This window comes from Plasmodium vivax, chromosome 7 (genome assembly GCF_000002415.2).
Source record: "Plasmodium vivax chromosome 7, whole genome shotgun sequence".
Lineage (NCBI taxonomy): Eukaryota > Apicomplexa > Aconoidasida > Haemosporida > Plasmodiidae > Plasmodium > Plasmodium vivax.
Genome location: NC_009912.1, coordinates 154,054 through 172,665, shown reverse-complemented (window position 1 = coordinate 172,665; position 18,612 = coordinate 154,054). Strand labels below are relative to the sequence as shown.

The following is an 18,612-nucleotide window of genomic DNA, read 5'->3' as shown; positions in this document are numbered from 1 at the left end:
ACACCACAAGTTCGAGCGGCACCCTTTTGTTGACCACCCTTTTGTTGACCACCCTTTTGCTCACCACACATGCACATGCATGCGGGCACGCCTAGACGCCGAACAGGATGGAGCGACGAAGCGACGAGTCCCAGACCTACGGGGCGCACAAGTGGGTTCTGAACAAGCTCAAGTTCGCCTACAAAGAGGAGTACAACGTGGACTACCTGCTAGACAAAAACGCAGATGAAAGGAAGGATGTAGTGGACACTTTTCTGGGCAAGGGGAAAAACGACTTGCTGCTCTTCGGGGTAGAAAACAACCAAATGGTGGTAGCAAAAGAGGAAAACATAAAATTTGATCAAAAAATTGTTTACTTTTACAAATGCCTAAGTGGAGATCTGAAGGATGAAAGGAACGTACTCTATGGGATGTTATCTCCAAATATTTTAGACACCCTGAAGGTGATGCTGAACAAGGTTATTTACCCCCTCTTTTTGAATAACAAAATGATACATGCAAAGATTTGCATGGACGAAGTGAAAAAGTTTAGCATGGAGTTTGACACGTATGTGAAGGAGCTGAACGAATTTATTCTCATTTTGGAGGATATTAAAAAGGTGAAATTGAAGATGAAGCAGGACCAGCATGAGGGGATTTGCGAGGGGGAAGGTGGCGAAGTGGGGGGGAGCGCAGTGGGGGGAAGCGGAGTGGTAGCAAGCGGAGTGGTAGCAAGCGGAGTGGGAGCAAGCGAACATGGAGGTAACTCCCCCGGTCCTTCCCCCAAACAGCACAACAAAACAGGACGCGAATCGGAAAATAAAATGCTGAAGAAGAAGAACGAAACGGCGCACTTGACCAAATATTTAAACATTTTAGAAAACCTATTCAATGATATGCAAGAAAAGATCCAAGAGTACAAAAAATCAAATGTAGACGTGGGGCCATTCATAGAGATCCAGTACTGGAGGTACAAACACAGGTACCTACTCTTCATTATGGAAGAACTGAGAAGCAAGGAAATTAAAAATATAATAAATAACATAAATATAAATAATGCAAATAGTGAAGAGCAGAAATATACCTACACATTTGACATACTAAACAAGTGGAGAGAATTAGAAACCAAAATTGAAAATGAATTCAATGAGAGCAAGGACAACATAAAATATTTGGAAAGCATCGAGCAGTTCATCCTATCCCTTTATCTCTGCAACGTAGAGAATATTATTGATAACCTTCCTTCTCTTTTGAATTCCATTAAGATGATTTATCTCGTGGCTCGCTTTTACAATACGCCCAATAAGCTGAACAACCTGTTTATTAAAATCACCAACCAGCTGGTGATTAAATGCAAGGAGGAAATATTCTGCGCCAAAAAGAAGAAGCGCAAGAGGAGAGCGGTGAATGGTAGACGAGCAGTGGGAAGCGAATATGGCGATGCAAAATCAGATAAGAATGTCGAAAACGGAGGTGGGGAGGAGGGGGACAATTACGGACATGGAGAGTACCCAAATGGGGGGCACACTGATGAACAAAATAGGATGCACAGTTCGGGGAAAAAAAAGGGGGGGAATTCAAATTTTAGAAAACATTCAGATGATAGGAATGACCAAGAGGAGGACTACGAGGGGGCAAATCCAAATGAACAGAACGGAAGCGGGTACCTGGATGATGAGAATGGGGTTGGCGAATGGGATGACCAGAGTGACGAATCTGAAGAGGAGCAAGATAACGAAGATATGGAGGATGATGCGGAGGATAATGCGGAACAAAATAAGCATAACAAATTAAATGAAGCGGAAGAGGACTACTCAAGTGAGAAGGACAATGAACACAGGAAGATAGAACAACTGAGGAGGAGACAGAATCTATGGCTACTAGACCCAGATGATTTAATCGACAAATTTGAGTTGTGCTTTAAATTGCATGAGAAGTACAGGGAAGAATTCGAAAGCTTAAAAACCTTTTTCGAAGAAAATTCTCAAAATAAATCAATCGATTTGAACACCAAAGTGATATTTTGTAAGATAGAAATATTCTGTAGGCGGCTGAAAAAGTTGGTGGATTTGTTCCTATGCATAAAACAGTTTAACTCTCTCAGGAGGGTGAAGTTTGACAGCATACAGAACATAACTGCTTCGTTCAATAAGTACATTAAGGAGTTCAAAATGAAGCACACGGAAGATATGCTAAATTATACGGATAACTACTTCGATAGGGATTTTGTAGAATTGCGGGTGTATATATCTGAGCTGGAGAGCGACTTGCAAGACAGCATCGTCAGCTTGTTGAACAATAGCTCCAACATTATGCTCTCCTTTTTTATCTTCTTCAAATTTAAGGAGCATTTTATAAGAGATTACTTGATCCATTTTTTGCACACAAAATATGATATACTGCTGTCTCAATTTTTAGAAATTTTAAATGGCATCAATAACGAATTGGAAAATTACAAAAGTGGGTTAAACTCCAGTAAGAGCTTAAACTATTTGAAAAACATTTTTTGGATCCTCAGCATTAACTACAAGATTAATCATATCATTCAGGTTTTTCTAGATGAAAATAATTCGGCACTCGTCGATAAGGATGACCTCTCTTCCTATTTCGAGTTGCCTCACTTGAATAACGACTTGTCCGCGATGAAGGGGAAGACCAATTTGGATAAGAGGAGAGAAGCGCATCCCCTCGGGGGTGGCGCCGTCAATGGGGCTCTACGCGGAGCGGATGGCGAAAGTGGGGGGGGCCCCAATGCGGACACTTTTTGCAGCATAACTGAGCAAGTTGCGAAATTGTTGGAAGACCACGAAAGGAAGAAGGCAACGGAGGAGGGGAAGAAGACCGACGGATCGGCGCCCAACGGGATAGCTGTGGAAAATGCCAAAGGGGAAAGCAAAGACGGGGAAAGCAAAGATAGGAAAAGCAAAGATGGGAAAAGCAAAGATGGGAAAAGCAAAGATGGGAAAAGCAAAGATGGGAAAAGCAAAGACGGGGAGGAAGAAACACAAAAGAAGTTCTCCTCCAGCGTAGCGCCCACTACGTGCACACCTGAGAGGGAGAAAAAAAAAATAAAAAACGTCCTGTTTAAAAATGCCAACGGGAAGGAGGTACTAAAATTGTATTTGAAAATCTCCAAGTTCATTGAAGAGTACAAACATAAGCTATTTAAGCACTGGCTGTGTTTTATAAAAAGCGTGAACAGCCTAAACGTCACCGTGTTTGTGAAGCACCCGAAGACGAAGAATGTGATAGTCAATTTTGACAACAGAATAAAGCGAATAATCAGAGAGGCGAAGATTTTCCTGTCTTTCAAATTCGAAATCCCAGAGGAAGTGAAAAATATGATTTCGCAGGAGGCAAAAATATACAGCTTTTACTACAAACTTCATAACATACTCATATTGATAAAAAAAATGAAAAATAACAAAAAAAAAGACATCGAATTTACGTTGAAGCGCTTCTTTATTTACATCGACCAACTGCTGCTCCCCTTTCTCGTCAAATACACATGGAGTAATTACGCACTGGAAGATTCGATAGCCAATTTGCACAAAGAGTTAACACAATTTGAAGAGGCAATTAACTCCCTGTATGACATTATTGACGACCATATTAACTACAACACCAGGGTGATCTATCGAATTCTGCAGCATAAGAATGAAAAACTAGCTATCAATAAGCATAAGAAAAAATTCCACAACAAAATTGTCCTGTGCAATTCGATATCGAAGAAAATACAAATCGCCATTTTCGACCTGCTCAGCAACATACAGTATGTTTATGAAGCTAAGCTGAAGACCGAAATTACCAAAGAGGAAATTTTGAACACGAGGAAGTTTTACTACGATATATTTTTGTCTGTGCTGAAGAAAATTTATCTAAAGAATATTAGGAGCCTTATTAATACGTGGTCTAATTTGGAGCAGGAAAACACGCAGAATGAAGTCCGCAAGATGAATGAAATTGAAATTTTGCTCCTCGTTCACGAAAATGACATTGTGATTAACCCTTCCATTAGCAGCATAAAGGAGAATATCAAAAAAATCATAAACGTTTCGATTAACAATTTGATTTATATAGACAACTGGATAAGTGGGGATGATTTGGTGAGGCAGTTTTTCCTCAACGATCGGGGGGGAACCCAGAAAAGTGGTGTCTCCACGGGGAAGGAGCAGGACGGAGGAAGAGCGGAAAAGTCCTCCGCAAAGAATAGTCACAAGGAGGAGCGGCCAGAGTGCAAGCAGAAGAGCATATTTGAGGAGCTGCTGGACTATTCCTACTTTAGCAAGAAGAACGCAAAGGAGTCCTCCAAACATGTCACGGAGGAGCTCAACATGGAAAGCGAAAACTGCGTTCGGAATTTGAAGCACGATTTTGATTTTTATGAGAAGATAAGGGAAGACAAAAATATAGAGAAGGAGCTGGTCAAGCTGAACGAAAAGCTGGGCGTGTTCCAAAGCATCGTCGACGAGTTCATCGGCAAATTTGACAAGTACAAATATATTATTCGCGATTTTGAGTCGGAGAAGCTGAGGGAGGCCTCAAAGGATACGCACAGTGAGGAGCAGCCCGGCGCTGCGCCAGGTGGGGGAAATATCACAAACTTGGAGATGGCGGAAGATGGGAAGGAGAGCAATTTGCTGCATGTCGGCGCAAAAAAGGGGGGAAACGAAGCAGAGCTGACAAATGCGAAAAGGCAGGGCGAGGAACAAATCAACCATGAGGATGACACGGAGGGGGAGAGCTCCACCAGCGGATCGGACACGGAAGGGGAAGGAGATGATGAAGAAGATGGAGAAAAAAACGAATTGCACATACACCAAGAAGAAGAAAAGATAAAAAAGTTCATAAACATAAAAAAGGAAATCAACAACATAGACAGCTTCTACTCCCTTAACGTGTTCAAGTTTAACCTGGAGAGCTTCAAAATGTACTTGATAAATATTATCGAAAATGAAGCTCTGAAGTGTGCAAATAAAGTTATTCAGCCGGTGAAGAGAAAAAGCGACATGCTCATAAAAAAAATGAGTGAGTATAAAACAAAGCTGAAGAAAAACATTGTAGATGTGGACTCACTCTACTACGTCATCAACGTTATAAAAAAAATACACATCTTCGAGTCAACCATAGACATTGCGCTAAATCCTATAAACCAAATGGTAGACGTGCTGGAATTTTACATGAACAATTTTCTGAAGAAGCATGTCGAATCGATTAGAAATTCCGGTCATTATGATGAAGAAGAAAATTATCAGCAAAAATTTATTAGCAATCTTGACAAGAGGAAATCCTCCAGCGAGCTGTACGAAATGGACGAGTCGTATAATAAGAACCTCCTACAAACGTTCAACAAGCTAAATGGGATGAAAAAGAAATTCATCTCCTTGTACAAATCCGAGGTGGAGAAAAAAAATGTCATTTTGAACAAATTCAACGAGCTGATATCGTTGACCAGAAATGTAGAAGAAGAAATACAAGAAAAAAAAAGTATCATGAAAAACGAGTTGATGAATAACATTTATAACTTTAAGGAAGACATAAACACTTTTCGAGAGAATTTCCTAAAAATGAATTTCAAAAGTGAACATATAAACCCGCTGAACGCATTCGAGCTGTTGAAAAGATACAAAGAAGAAATCTCCATGCTGAAAAAAAAATACAATAGCTACTATAAGGGGGAGTCCATATTCGGCCTGAAGCACCAAGAGCACGGTGATCTTTTCTTGAGCACAACGGAGATTAATAATTTTTACTCCCTATACGATTTGTACGTGCAACTGAAGGAGAAGCTGAACGAATGGAAAAACTGCAAGTGGAACGAGGGAATTGTGAAAATGAAGGAGCTGAAAAATGAGATTCTGTCTTTCGAGAAGAAGTGCTCCCAACTCCCCAAGAACTTAAAGATGATCGTGATTTACAAAAACTTGGTGAAAGAAATTTTTTACTTTAAGGAGATCACGCCCATCGTGGACGAGCTGGAGAAGAAGACCATTTTGAAGCGCCACTGGGTGGAGATTGTCGGCGTGCTGAAGGAGAAGAAGAAGGAGAGCGCGGCGAAGGAGAAGAAGGGGAAGAAGGCCAGCTGCGAGGAGAAGGGGGCGGTGGAAGCGGCTGCTACTGCGGTGAAAGCGGCTTCTACGGGGGTGGACACAGCTGCTACCGGGGTGGACGCCGCTTCTACCGAGGTTGCAGCCGGGGTCGAGGGGGAATCCGCACCAGCCGCTGAACCCGCCGAGCAATCCCCCCCGAAGGAAAAAACCCTGGAGGGGGGCATGCTCATCGAAAGCGCCTGCGTGGACGAGGAGGAATACATAGAGAATTTAAATAAGCTGGACCTAGATAACATGGACTTCTTCATCAAAGATATTATAAATTACAATTTGCTGCAAAAGAAGGATGACATTTTAGACATATGTGACAGCGCGGAGAAGGAGGCCAGCATTGAGGAAAAGATCAACGAGCAGTATAAAATATGGAACGAAACGTGCTTCCAGTTTGGTAAATGGAAAAACAGGGACTATGCATGCATCCTGGTTGGAAGCAAAGTGACCGAAATACAGGAGAGCTTAGAAGAAAGTCAAATTTTACTAAACAATATCAATTCGACTAAGTACAGCAAGCCGTTTAAGAGTAAGCTGCTACTGCTACTGAACAAACTATCCGACTGCAGCGATATTGTGGAGAGGTGGATCAAAGTGCAGATGCTGTGGTGCTCCATGGAGAGCGTCTTCACCAGTGGGGACATCGCAAGGCAAATGCCAATCGAGTCTAAGCGGTTCCATCAAATTGACAAAGACTGGGTTAACATAATCAACATTGCAAATGAGTCCTCCATTGTTATAGAATGCTGCCAAAGCAGTATGCTAAAGGAGTTGTTGCCGAATATGCAGAAGGGGTTGGAGAGCTGCCAGAAGTCACTAGAATCGTACTTGGAGGGGAAGAGGAGCAAATTCCCCCGTTTTTACTTCGTCTCCAATTTAGTGTTGCTAAAAATACTATCTCAAGGGTCCGACATTAACATAATACAATCCGAGTTGATAAAACTCTTCGATGCTATAAACTACCTGACGATAAAAACCATACAGAATAAGAAAAGAATCATTTGCATAAATAATAAGGAGAAGGACGACATCGAAACGGTGCAGCTAGTCAACCATGTTACGATAGATGGGAATATAGAAAATTGGCTCATTCTGCTCGAAAAGGAGATGCAGAAGGCGGTGAAAAAGGAGTGCAAGCTAGGGGTAGCCAGTTCGGCGCAGCTATTCAAGACAGTCAATTTAAAGGAATTTTGCGACAAAAATATCGCACAGGTCGCTCTCATATGCCTGCAAGTCATGTGGACAAATGATATAGAAAAATGCATCCACAAGTACCATTCGGAAAAGAACATCTTAAAAGTGACCAACAAGAAAATCAATTACATAATGTCAGAGCTGGTGAACATATGCCTTTCGGATTTGGGAACCAAGCTGAACAGAACTAAATACGAAACGCTGGTTACCATACATGTGCATCAGAGAGATTTATTCAACGAAATTTCAACCAAGATAAAGGAATATAAAATTAAAACATGCACCGATTTTGACTGGCTGAAGCAGACGAGGATTTACTACAAAGTAGAGAAGAATGTCATTCTGATTAGCATTTCGGATGTCGATTTTGTGTACTCTTATGAATATTTAGGTATTAAGGAAAGGCTGTGTATAACTCCTCTAACGGATAGGTGCTACTTAACTTGCGCCCAGGCACTAGGGCTATGCTACGGTGGAGCTCCAGCAGGACCTGCGGGAACGGGCAAAACGGAAACGGTGAAGGATTTGGGGAGGACTCTGGGCATATACGTCATTGTGACGAACTGCTCAAATCAGCATAAGTATAAAGATATGGCAAAAATATTTAAGGGCCTGTGTAGAAGTGGGTTGTGGGGGTGCTTTGACGAGTTTAACCGAATCAACTTGGACGTGCTGTCCGTGGTGGCCATGCAGATCGAGTCCATCGTGACGGCGAAGAAGCAATCGTTAAAATCGTTTCTCTTCCCAGGTGACTCCAAATCGATTAATTTGAACCCGTCGTCCGCTTATTTTATCACCATGAATCCGGGGTATGCTGGAAGGCAGCTCTTGCCAGAGAATTTAAAAATATTCTTCCGGTTCATTTCGATGATGGTGCCGGATAGGCAAATCATCATAAAGGTAAAGTTAGCCTCTGTAGGCTACCTAGATATAGACAATTTGAGCAACAAATTTAAGTCGCTTTACAATTTGTGTGAAGAGCAGCTGTCCAAGCAGAAGCACTACGATTTTGGGTTGAGGAACATTTTATCCGTCCTTCGTACCGCTGGAGATACTAAGAGAGCCGCCGGGGCGAACGAAAACGATGAAGAAATGCTTCTAATGAGAACCCTACGGGATATGAATTTATCAAAGCTAATCTACGACGACGTGTTGCTATTTCTGTCCCTACTGAATGACGTTTTTCCAAAGTTCCACAACATCACAAAGAAGAGCTACCAGCTGATCGAAGAAAATGTGAACCAAATTATTAATAAGAAGAAGCTGTGCGCAAAGAGCAAGTGGATTCTGAAAATACTGCAGCTGTATGAAACTTCGCTAGTTCGTCACGGGTTCATGCTGGTAGGAAACACCCTCACGGGAAAGACAGAAATATTGAACATCCTTACTGCTGCGCTAACTAATATAGGAACGGTGACAAAAATTATTACACTCAACCCGAAGGCTATAACGTCCGAGCATATGTACGGTGTGAAGGACAATTTGAGCGAAGAATGGACTCCCGGAATTTTCGCAAACATATGGGAGAAATATAATAACAATAATTTGAAGTACAGCACTTGGATTGTGTGCGACGGACCTGTGGACGCCATTTGGATCGAAAATTTAAACACCGTCTTGGATGATAACAAAATATTAACGTTAGCTAATAATGATAGAATTCCTATGACTGACAATACGAAGATTGCCTTCGAGGTGGAAAATCTGAATAATGCTTCTCCAGCCACTGTTAGTAGGGCGGGTATTGTCTACATATCGGATAGCGATTTGGGCTATAAGCCATTCATCTACAGCTGGCTGCAAAAATTGAAGGATGTGCATACCTACGGAGGTACTTTATTCCCCATTTTTAACAAGCTGTTTATTTTTTACTTGGACAGAATTCAAATTTTAAATTTCGTCAAGGAGAACTGCAAATTCGTGATGGAAGTCACCGACTCGATTTTAATTTCGCAGACCATCCATTTGTTGAATACGCAGCTGATTCAGTATGTGAATGCCATTAATAACTTTATGTATAATGAGGAAGATTTGAACAAAATATTCTTCTGCGATTCTAGTGAGAAGAAGTTGCTGCACCATAGTGATAAGGTTGTGAAGAAGCACCACGTGGAGGCATCCGAGGGGGGGGCTGCCCTCCATGAGAAGACTGACGGTGGTGCTGGGTTGTCCTCCTCGGCTGTGAAGGGGAAAAAGGGGAAGGAAGCGGAAGCGGTGAAAGGGAAAGATGCAATACCTATGAATAGCGATAAAAGTAAGATCAGCACAAAAACCGGCGACGCAAGGGGGGGAAGCGCGCCGAGGGAGAACTCCAAGGGGCAGCTCCCAAATGGCGCAGGTGCTAAGCAGGACTCGCCCGGGAAGGAAAAGAAAAGGGGGGAAGACGGCGGAAGGGGCGACGAGTCAAGAAGAAGTGGTCCATCGGTGACTACCTCAGCCGCAGCCGTAGGAGGAGAAAACGACGCAAACGAGGGGGAGGATGAGGAGGAAGATGACAAGATGGACACCCTGAACAATTTCAGCTTAACCTCTGGAACCAAATACGAACAGGTCAAAGCAGAAGAGTGCGAAGAGATCATGCTGTACGCCGTAGTGTGGGGACTGTGTGGTTTGTTGGAGCACAGAGACAGGCTGAAGGTGCACAACTTTTTGGTGAAAAACGTGCCATTTGTTAAAGCCCTTCTGAGGGAAGGGGAAAATTCGAACCATGGCAGCAAAAACGTGGATTCCAAAATGGGGGGTGGCGAAAAGGTCACCCTGGGAAACGACAAAGATGACGCGGAGGACGAATTCGAAAAAGAAACATGCCTCATTTATGACTACTACTTTGACATGAAGTTGAGAAAGTTGACCAAGTGGAATGTAGCCCCCTTTAAAATGCCAAAGAATATGAAATCCATTTCGTCCATATTGATACCAACCATGGAAACGAACAAAGTGGAGCATATAATAAAGTTAATTTCTAATATACCTATTAAATGCCACAATTTTCATACATACAAAAGCACACTGCTGCTGGGTTCTACCGGTTCGGCGAAGACGTCCATAGCGTTGCTGTATACATCTAAGCAGGACAAAAATACAAAGAGGTTCAATTTCTCAAGTGTCACGACTCCGGAGAAGTTCCAGCTATTTATCGAGTCAGAACTGGAGAGGAAAAGTGGAAAGACATATGGGCCAATTGGAAACACAAAATCGATTATCTTCATAGACGATATGTCTATGCCTAAGATTAACGAATGGGGAGACCAGAGCACCCTGGAGCTGCTGAGACAGCTGATCGAATTTCAGGGGTTCTACTTTTTAGATAAAGACAAAAGGGGAAACTTCAAAAAAATAATTGACTTGGAATACATAGGGTGCATTAACCACCCGGGCTGTGGAAACAACGACATCCCAAAAAGGTTGAAGTCCAAGTGGTTCAATGTGAATATTCCTCCGTACAATTTGAACTCGATAAACACAATTTACGGCACTGTGCTGAGAACGAAATTTAACAAGAAGAGGAATTTCTCGGACGAGATTGTAGATAGTATAGACAAGATAATCCTGTGCACCATTAACCTGTTTGGCAGATTGAAAAAGCACCTTCTGCCAGTTCCCTCTCGTTTTCACTACTTATACACAACGAGAGATTTGGCCAAAATATTTTACTCCATGTTACTGTGCCCCTTTGAAACTATAGAGAACAACCTGCACAACTTCCTATCCTTGTGGAAGCACGAGTGTGAGAGGGTCCTAATTGATAAGCTCTCCCGAATGGAAGATAAAAATTTCTCTCTAGAGCAATTGAAGCAGGTCTTTAAGCTGTACTACCCGGATAACAAGGACATAGCGGAGAAGAGCATACACTTTAGCTACTTCTACGTGTCAGAAAAGGAGCAAACTGAGTACATGATCGAAAATGACCTTATCGAAACGGTGGACCAGGCGAAAAAGAGCAAAGGGGAGAGTCCACTTAAAGGTGCAACCAACTCGAATGGTAGCGCCACCGGGGCTGCTGCCAAAGGGGGGGTAAGCAACAGCCCAGCGAGGTACTTAAATAAGGAAAATCTAAAAGATGGTCAGAGTAACAACTTAAACGTGGCAGAAATGGATAAGATGCAAAGGGGAAGCCCCTCAGTATCTGCAAAGAATAACCCCATTGTAGAGCTCGGAACGGCGGAGAATGGGGAGGAAGAAAATCTCAACAACTTTTCCTTCTCTTGGATGAAAAAAGACTACAAAATTGTTGCAGACTTTGAAAGGCTAAGATATATTGCCTACGAATATATGAAGGAGTACAATATGAACAATGTGAAAAAGCTAGACTTGGTCTTTTTTGACGACTCGCTAAAACATTTGCTTATCATTAACCGAGTTATGGAAACGCCCAAGGGGTCGAGCATGCTGGTGGGGGTCGGGGGGTCTGGCAAAAGGTCGCTAACCAAGCTTAGCGTTTTCATCAGCGAACAAGTGCTCTTTCAGTTAAATATCACCAAGACGTATACGAAAAATTTATTTTTTGAGGACCTAAAAAGTTTGTACATATCTGCGGGGCAAATGAACAAGAAGACGACATTCCTGTTAAGCGATAGTGATATTGAGAAGAACGATTTCATACTGGAGCATGTGAATTCGATTCTGTCCACTGGGCTGGTATACGGACTATTCATTAAGGACGAAAAGGAGGCCATCTGCGCCGAAATGAAGGAATCCTACTTGAAAGAAATGAACAAACTGAACCAGTCCTCAAAAATGAGAGGTGCGGGGGGAAAGAAAAAAAATAAAAAGAATGACTACAATATGGATGACATGGATATGGAGAACGACTCCAAAGATTCACAAATGAGAAGTGACACATCATCGTTGAGCAGTGCCGATAATGACAGTGATTACATGAGCAATGAGAAAGAAACTAGGAAAAAAAAAGACGAAAAAGTAATAAACGATTTTAACGTATCGTCAAATGTCATTTTTGATTATTTGTTAGACAATTTTAGAAACAATCTCCACATCTTTTTGTGCTTCTCTCCTATCCATAAGGAGTTCGCCTTACGGTACCAGCAATTTCCGTGCATATACAATTGCGTCACCATAAATTGGTTCTTAAAATGGCCTCTTGAAGCCCTTGTAAACGTGTCCACAGCGTACCTCAACAATTTCAGCATCGACATTGAGGAGAAACTGAGAGACGACTTTTTCAACCTGTTTGCCATTGTCCATAAGAAAGTATCCGATACATGTGAAACGTATAGAGAGAGAATGAGGAGAAATACGTATGTGACCCCCAAGTCGTATCTATCCTTCATAGATTTGTACAAACAAATGTACGTGAAAAAGTATGAAGAAATTAAATTTTTGAAAGAAAGTGTAGATATAGGGTTAAAAAAACTGAACGAGGCAGCCATGGATGTTCAGAAAATGAGAGAAAGTCTCACAACTGAGGAGGAAAAATTAAAAGAGTCTGATGAGCAAACCAATGTGCTTTTAGAAAAGGTAAAAAAGGAATCCCTAAAGGCGGAAAAGCAAAGCATCGAAGTGTCCAAATTTAGAGACAAGTGCATTAAGGAAAAGGACATCATTTTGAAGGAACAAGAGGAGGCAGATAAGGACCTCAAAGCAGCCCTGCCATATTTGCACGAAGCGGAGGAAGCCATCAAAAGTATCACTGCCAAGGATATAACCGAACTGAAGAGTATGAAGACACCATCTGATATCATTCGCATCGTTTTTGATGGGGTGTTAATCCTTCTGCAGGGGAAGTTAAAGGAACCCAAAATTAGCGTAAAGTATGTAAATAAACAACATGTGGAGTTTATCCAAGACTCTTTTGACGAATATGCCAAGCCGCTAATGGCTGACATTCGATTTTTAAATCTTCTGTTCGATTTTTCGAAAAATGAAAAGGATAACATTAATGAGGAAACTATTGAGTTGTTAAAACCGTACATTGAGTCGTCTTTTTTTAAGACGCAAATTGCGAAGAAGGCTTCCGTTGCCGCGGAGGGACTCTGCAAATGGGTCGGCGCCATGGCCATGTATAACCAGGCATCCAAAATTGTGAAGCCGAAGATGAGCTACTTGAAGATACAAACAGGGAGACTGGAAGATGCCCTAAAACAGCTAGCGGAAGCGGAAGACTCGCTGCTAAAAGCGCAACTATTTGTTGACAACCTCAATTTAGATATTGAAAATATGTTTAAGAAGAAAAAGACCCTCGAAGAAACAGCTTTAAAAACGAAACAAAGAATTGAACAAGCCAACAAATTAATTAACGGCTTGGGGAGCGAAAAGGCCAGGTGGACAGAAGATTCTAACAACTTTTCCAACATCAAAAAGAAAATCGTAGGAGATGTTTTTATCTGCTCCTCCTTCATTTCGTACTGCGGCATGTTCAACACAGAGTTTAGAAATTATCTGATGAATGAAGTTTTCTATCACTACACGAAAAATATAAAAAACATCCCCGTGTCGGATAACATCGATGTGATAAAGTATGTCCTCTCGTCAGCTGACACCAAAATTTGTGACTGGAGTGTTCAGAAGCTGCCTAATGATAAGCTTAGCATTGAGAATGCCCTGATTAGCGAAAACAGCAACAAGTACGTTCTGCTCATCGATCCTCAGTGCCAAGCCAGCAACTGGATAAAGAACAAAGAATTTCAAAACGATTTATCCAATCATAGATGTATTACCACATTTAGCAGTAGCAAGTTTAAGGACAATTTGGAATTCTGTCTTAGCGAGGGGAAAACTTTACTTATAGAAAATGTTGAAGAGTATATCGACCCTATATTGGACTCCGTTTTGGAGAAGCAAATCATAAAAAAGGGGAAAAAAAATTACATACTAATTGAGAACAATTTAATCAATTTTGACGAAAACTTTAACCTTTTTATGACTACCAATTTGCCTAACCCGAATTATAGCCCCGAAATTTATGCCAAATGTTGCGTTATTGACTTTACGGTTACTGTTAAGGGGTTGGAAGACCAGCTGTTGGGCAGAGTTCTAACTGAAGAGCAAAAACATTTGGAAGTGTCCCTAAAAAATATTATGATAGAACTTAAGGATAACACCAAATCGTTGCAGGACCTTGACAAGCAGCTGCTATACAAGCTGAACACGAGTAGCTCTAATCTGATAGAAGACGAGGAATTGATAGAAGTTCTGAACAATACCAAGTTGCTGTCCAAAGAGCTAGAAACGAAGTTAAAGGATAGTAATGAGAAGAAAAAAGAAATTAATGAGAAGAGAGAGCAATACCGGAGTGTGGCATTGCGGGGAAGTATCCTCTACTTCTGCATCGTCGATATTACCAATGTGAATTATATATATAACACATCTTTGCATCAATTTTTGGAGCAGTTTGATTTATCTATAAAGAGAGCGGAGAAGGGACAGCACATTAAGAAAAGAGTTGAGTCCATCCTTTCTACGCTAACCAATCTGATAATTTGCTACATGGAAAGGTGTCTATTCGATCAGCATAAAATTATCTTCAAATTGTTGATATCTTTGAAGATTCTCCTCTACGATAATGTCATTAGTAATAAGGACATCAGTTTTTTTCTGAACCCCCTCTCGCATTACAGCCCTTCGAACGATATCAGTGGCGAACTACTCAGTAGTAATTTGCTCGGCGAAAACGCGGATGCCGCGAAGGGAAAAAAGAAGGAGAACGCCGCGGGTGGCGGCATGGACGGAGCGGGGGACGTTTATCTGAGTTCAGGCGACAAGGGAAGAGGAGGCGAAAATGCCAAAGGTGATAAAAGCGCGGGTGAAAGCGGAAGCGGCGGTGCAGTAGCGGGTGCTAGCAGTGGTAGCGGCAGCGGAAGCGGCGCGGGTGTTCCCAGCACAGACAGCACTGCGAGTAAGAACAAAGTGGAGGCTCCCAGGAGGGGGGGGAAAAACAAAGTAAGCTCCACCAAGTGGCTGCTGAAGAACGAAAAATTATACAAAAATATTATTTCTCTATCGAACCACTCCTTTGGTAATGACAAAAACAACCGCTTCTTCTACGACATCGTGAATGTAGTGCAGCTGAACGAAAACGTGTGGAAGAATTACTATGACGTGCTGGACATAGAAAATAAAAATATTCCATACTATAACGAAAGGCTAGATGTGAATAGCAAAATAAGCTCATTTATCAAGCTGTGCCTTATTCGCTGCCTGAGGGAGGACAGGACCATTCTGTGTGCAAATAAATTTGTGGACGAAGTGCTAAACAGAAATAGTGACACGATAAAACATGAGACTCTGGAAAATATATTCGTCGAATCGAGTTGTAGGAAGCCCTTTTTATTTTTGCTATCCTTGGCTAGCGACCCCACCAACATGATAGACGATTTCGCGAAGAAGTTTAAGAAATACCCTACGGACAAAATTTCCATGGGAGAAGGGCAAGAAATAATCGCAAAGGAAAAGCTAAAAAATGCGCTCATCAGTGGGAACTGGCTGATTTTACAAAATTGCCATTTAAATAAAAATTTCATAATCGAAGTTTACAATATGCTGAAAAAGTTGAACGAAATTGAGGAAGACTTCCGACTATTTCTGACGTCCGAGCCAGATGACGAATTTCCTATTTGCATTCTGCACGGAAGTATTAAAATATCCACATCGCTGAGTAGCGGCATAAAAAATAACATGAGGAAAATATATAAAGATATGGTGAAGGAAGATATATTGGAAAAAATAGACGATGAAAAGTATAGGAAAATTATATACTCCCTATCGTACCTGCACTGCGTTTTATGCGAAAGGAAGAAGTTTGGGCCTTTGGGATGGTGTGTCCCGTACGAATTTAGCATCACCGATTTGTTCGCTTCCTTCCTGTTTATTGAGAAGCACCTCTATTCCACTCTGCTAGTGAACCGACCCATCGACTGGGAGTCCATTCATTACATGTTGGCAGAGGTGCAGTACGGAGGGAAGGTAACAGACGACTTGGACAGGGAATTACTCCTAACGTACGTGCAACATTATTTTAATGAAGACCTGTTCAAAATGAAAAATGAAACTGGTTTGGAAAATTTTTACAATATGCCCAAATTTTACGAAATTACAAACTTCCAGAATTTTATCGAGAAGCTGCCAAATATTGACACCCCCTCTGTGCTGGACCTCCACAACAACGCAGAAATAACGTACCGTGTGAATGAGTCAAGGCAGGTGTTAAACTCCATTTTGGAAATCCAGCCGAGGGATGTAGACCAAGGGGAGGAGAAGAGCATGGAAACGGTGGTGAAGGAAATCGCCGCGGGTATTTTGCTAATCCTACCAGCGGAAATAAACTTGGAAGAAATAAAAAAAATTATTTACAAAAAGAATAAGAATCAACAGCTAACCGTTCAGACGAACCAACCCATGAGCGCGACAACCAACTTGAATGCAACTACTAAAAATTTCTTAAATTTGGAGGGCACCTCTCATAAGGGGAAAAACAAGGAAAATTCAGATATGAGCGAAAATACGCTACAAAGAAGTGCATTGGTGAATAACCCTCTCAGTCATACAGCTAATGCTGCTAAATACGCCGCCCCACCGTCTGACAATAGAAATAAGAACGCCCTTTGGATAGCGAAGGAGAATGATGTGTACGATAGTTTGGGAGTGTCCTACTGGGAAAGTAACAATGAAGGGGAAAAAAATGTGCAATATAATTTTTCCCCATTACAAGTTTTCTTCTTACAAGAAATTGAAAGAATTAAGAAAGTCATCGATTTGGTAAAAACAAATTTAAATGACATCATCAGTGCAATCGATGGCTCCAAAATAATGACAGCTGATTTGCAAAATGATACGAAATATATTTACTCCCAGTCGGTACCAAAAAAGTGGATTTACGACGCTAGTGAAACGGAAATTTCTTGGGTCTGTCACAACCTAAATCAGTGGTTAAACATTCTCAATTTACGATATGAACAAATTATGAATTATATACATAATGGGAAGCTGAAGTCTTATTGGCTACCTGGTTTTTTTAACCCTCAAGGGTTTTTAACCAGTATGAAGCAAGAAATTACTCGTTTAAATAAGAAGGACCAGATTTCGCTAGACGAAGTGGTGCTATATGCTGATATTAAAAATCACGATATTGAAAAGATTAAGGAAGTCCCTGAGCACGGCTTTCACATTCATGGCTTATTCATTGAAGGGTCCAAGTGGAACTGGCAAGAGGGAAAGCTGGAGGAGAGTTCCCCCAAGGTGCTATGCGAGAACATGCCAGTTATTCACATCACCGTTGTGTCCAACAAGGATAAGAAGGTGAAGTTTATCGAAAACAACAAGCATATGTTTTATAACTGCCCTGTGTATAAGTACAACGTGCGCACGGACAAGTACTTCATTTTCCGAATCCACTTGAAGACCGACGTGGACCCGTCCATATGGAAGTTGCGCGGCACGTCTCTGCTCTGTTCGAAGGACTAGGGGCGCGGGCCCGATGGTAGCGGTGGAAATGCATCATCGGAAATGTCCTACAATTTGCACGTTCCCACGTCCGCACATGCCTAGTGCACACCTCCACACGCATACACACGTGCGCTAACCTTTTTGCGCGCCCATGGATGGTCTTTCTTAAAAATGGGGAAAAAATCCCCCCTGATGAGGGCTTCCATTTTTTATCCTTGTCCGGCGGGCCATAAGTACCATTTTGCTGCTTTACCCGAATGCATGTAATTTTGCTCCCCTTTTTTTGTTCAACCGTCGTTCCTTATAGCGCTTCGTTTGCGCCCACTTTTGGCTGTTTTTTTTTTTTTTTTTTTTTTTTTCATTTCACTCATTTTTATGCGTACCACGAATTCGTTTTTTTTTTAAAAAAAAAATAGGAAGTGTTAACGAAGAGGACGCGATGAAAATTCGCACTTTTTTCCTTCTCTAACATTTGTCCAAAAGGGAAATTTTAAACGATATAAAATTTGTAAGAGGAAAATATCCTTTTCTTTTTTTTGACGCTTTGTAGCACATTCTTTCAAATAAAATGTTCACCTTTTTGTGTACGTAAATGCGTCCTTTTTGAACATTTGAAAAAAAAAAACACGTGGTCGGTCTGAAGAGACAACATTAGTTCGCTTTAAAAGGATCAGAAAAGTCATTTTAATTCAATTCAATTTAATTCAGTTTAATTTAATTCAATTTAATTCATTTTTATTTAATTCAATTTAATTCATTTCTTTTCTGCGAATCTTCGCAGCTGTTTGCCGCCTTATTCGCGTAAAGCTTGTAAAGCTTCTTATCCCCTTATTTTTTTGCTTTTCCCATTCGACAGATATGCTCAGCGCGCTGTTTCGAAAAAGCGTTTACATGTACATGATTACACACACACCTGTGCATACACCTCACCATCACG

The 18,612-nt window shown here is 41.4% G+C and overlaps 1 protein-coding gene across 1 annotated transcript, besides 14 other annotated features; it reads left to right on the top strand.

The window, feature by feature from the left end:
* Positions 1–107: 107 nt before the first annotated feature.
* Positions 108–17,693, top strand: PVX_098710 (hypothetical protein, conserved; the record flags this gene model as incomplete). The annotated part of the gene is made up of 1 exon (XM_001614542.1): positions 108–17,693. One exon carries the CDS (start codon positions 108–110, stop codon positions 17,691–17,693), a length of 17,586 nt encoding a protein of 5,861 aa, XP_001614592.1.
* Positions 3,837–3,862: a microsatellite.
* Positions 4,000–4,020: a microsatellite.
* Positions 5,460–5,493: a microsatellite.
* Positions 6,633–6,672: a microsatellite.
* Positions 9,239–9,266: a microsatellite.
* Positions 10,883–10,936: a microsatellite.
* Positions 11,474–11,497: a microsatellite.
* Positions 11,765–11,794: a microsatellite.
* Positions 13,405–13,424: a microsatellite.
* Positions 14,478–14,561: a microsatellite.
* Positions 14,561–14,580: a microsatellite.
* Positions 16,009–16,029: a microsatellite.
* Positions 16,447–16,911: a microsatellite.
* Positions 17,350–17,377: a microsatellite.
* Positions 17,694–18,612: the final 919 nt, after the last annotated feature.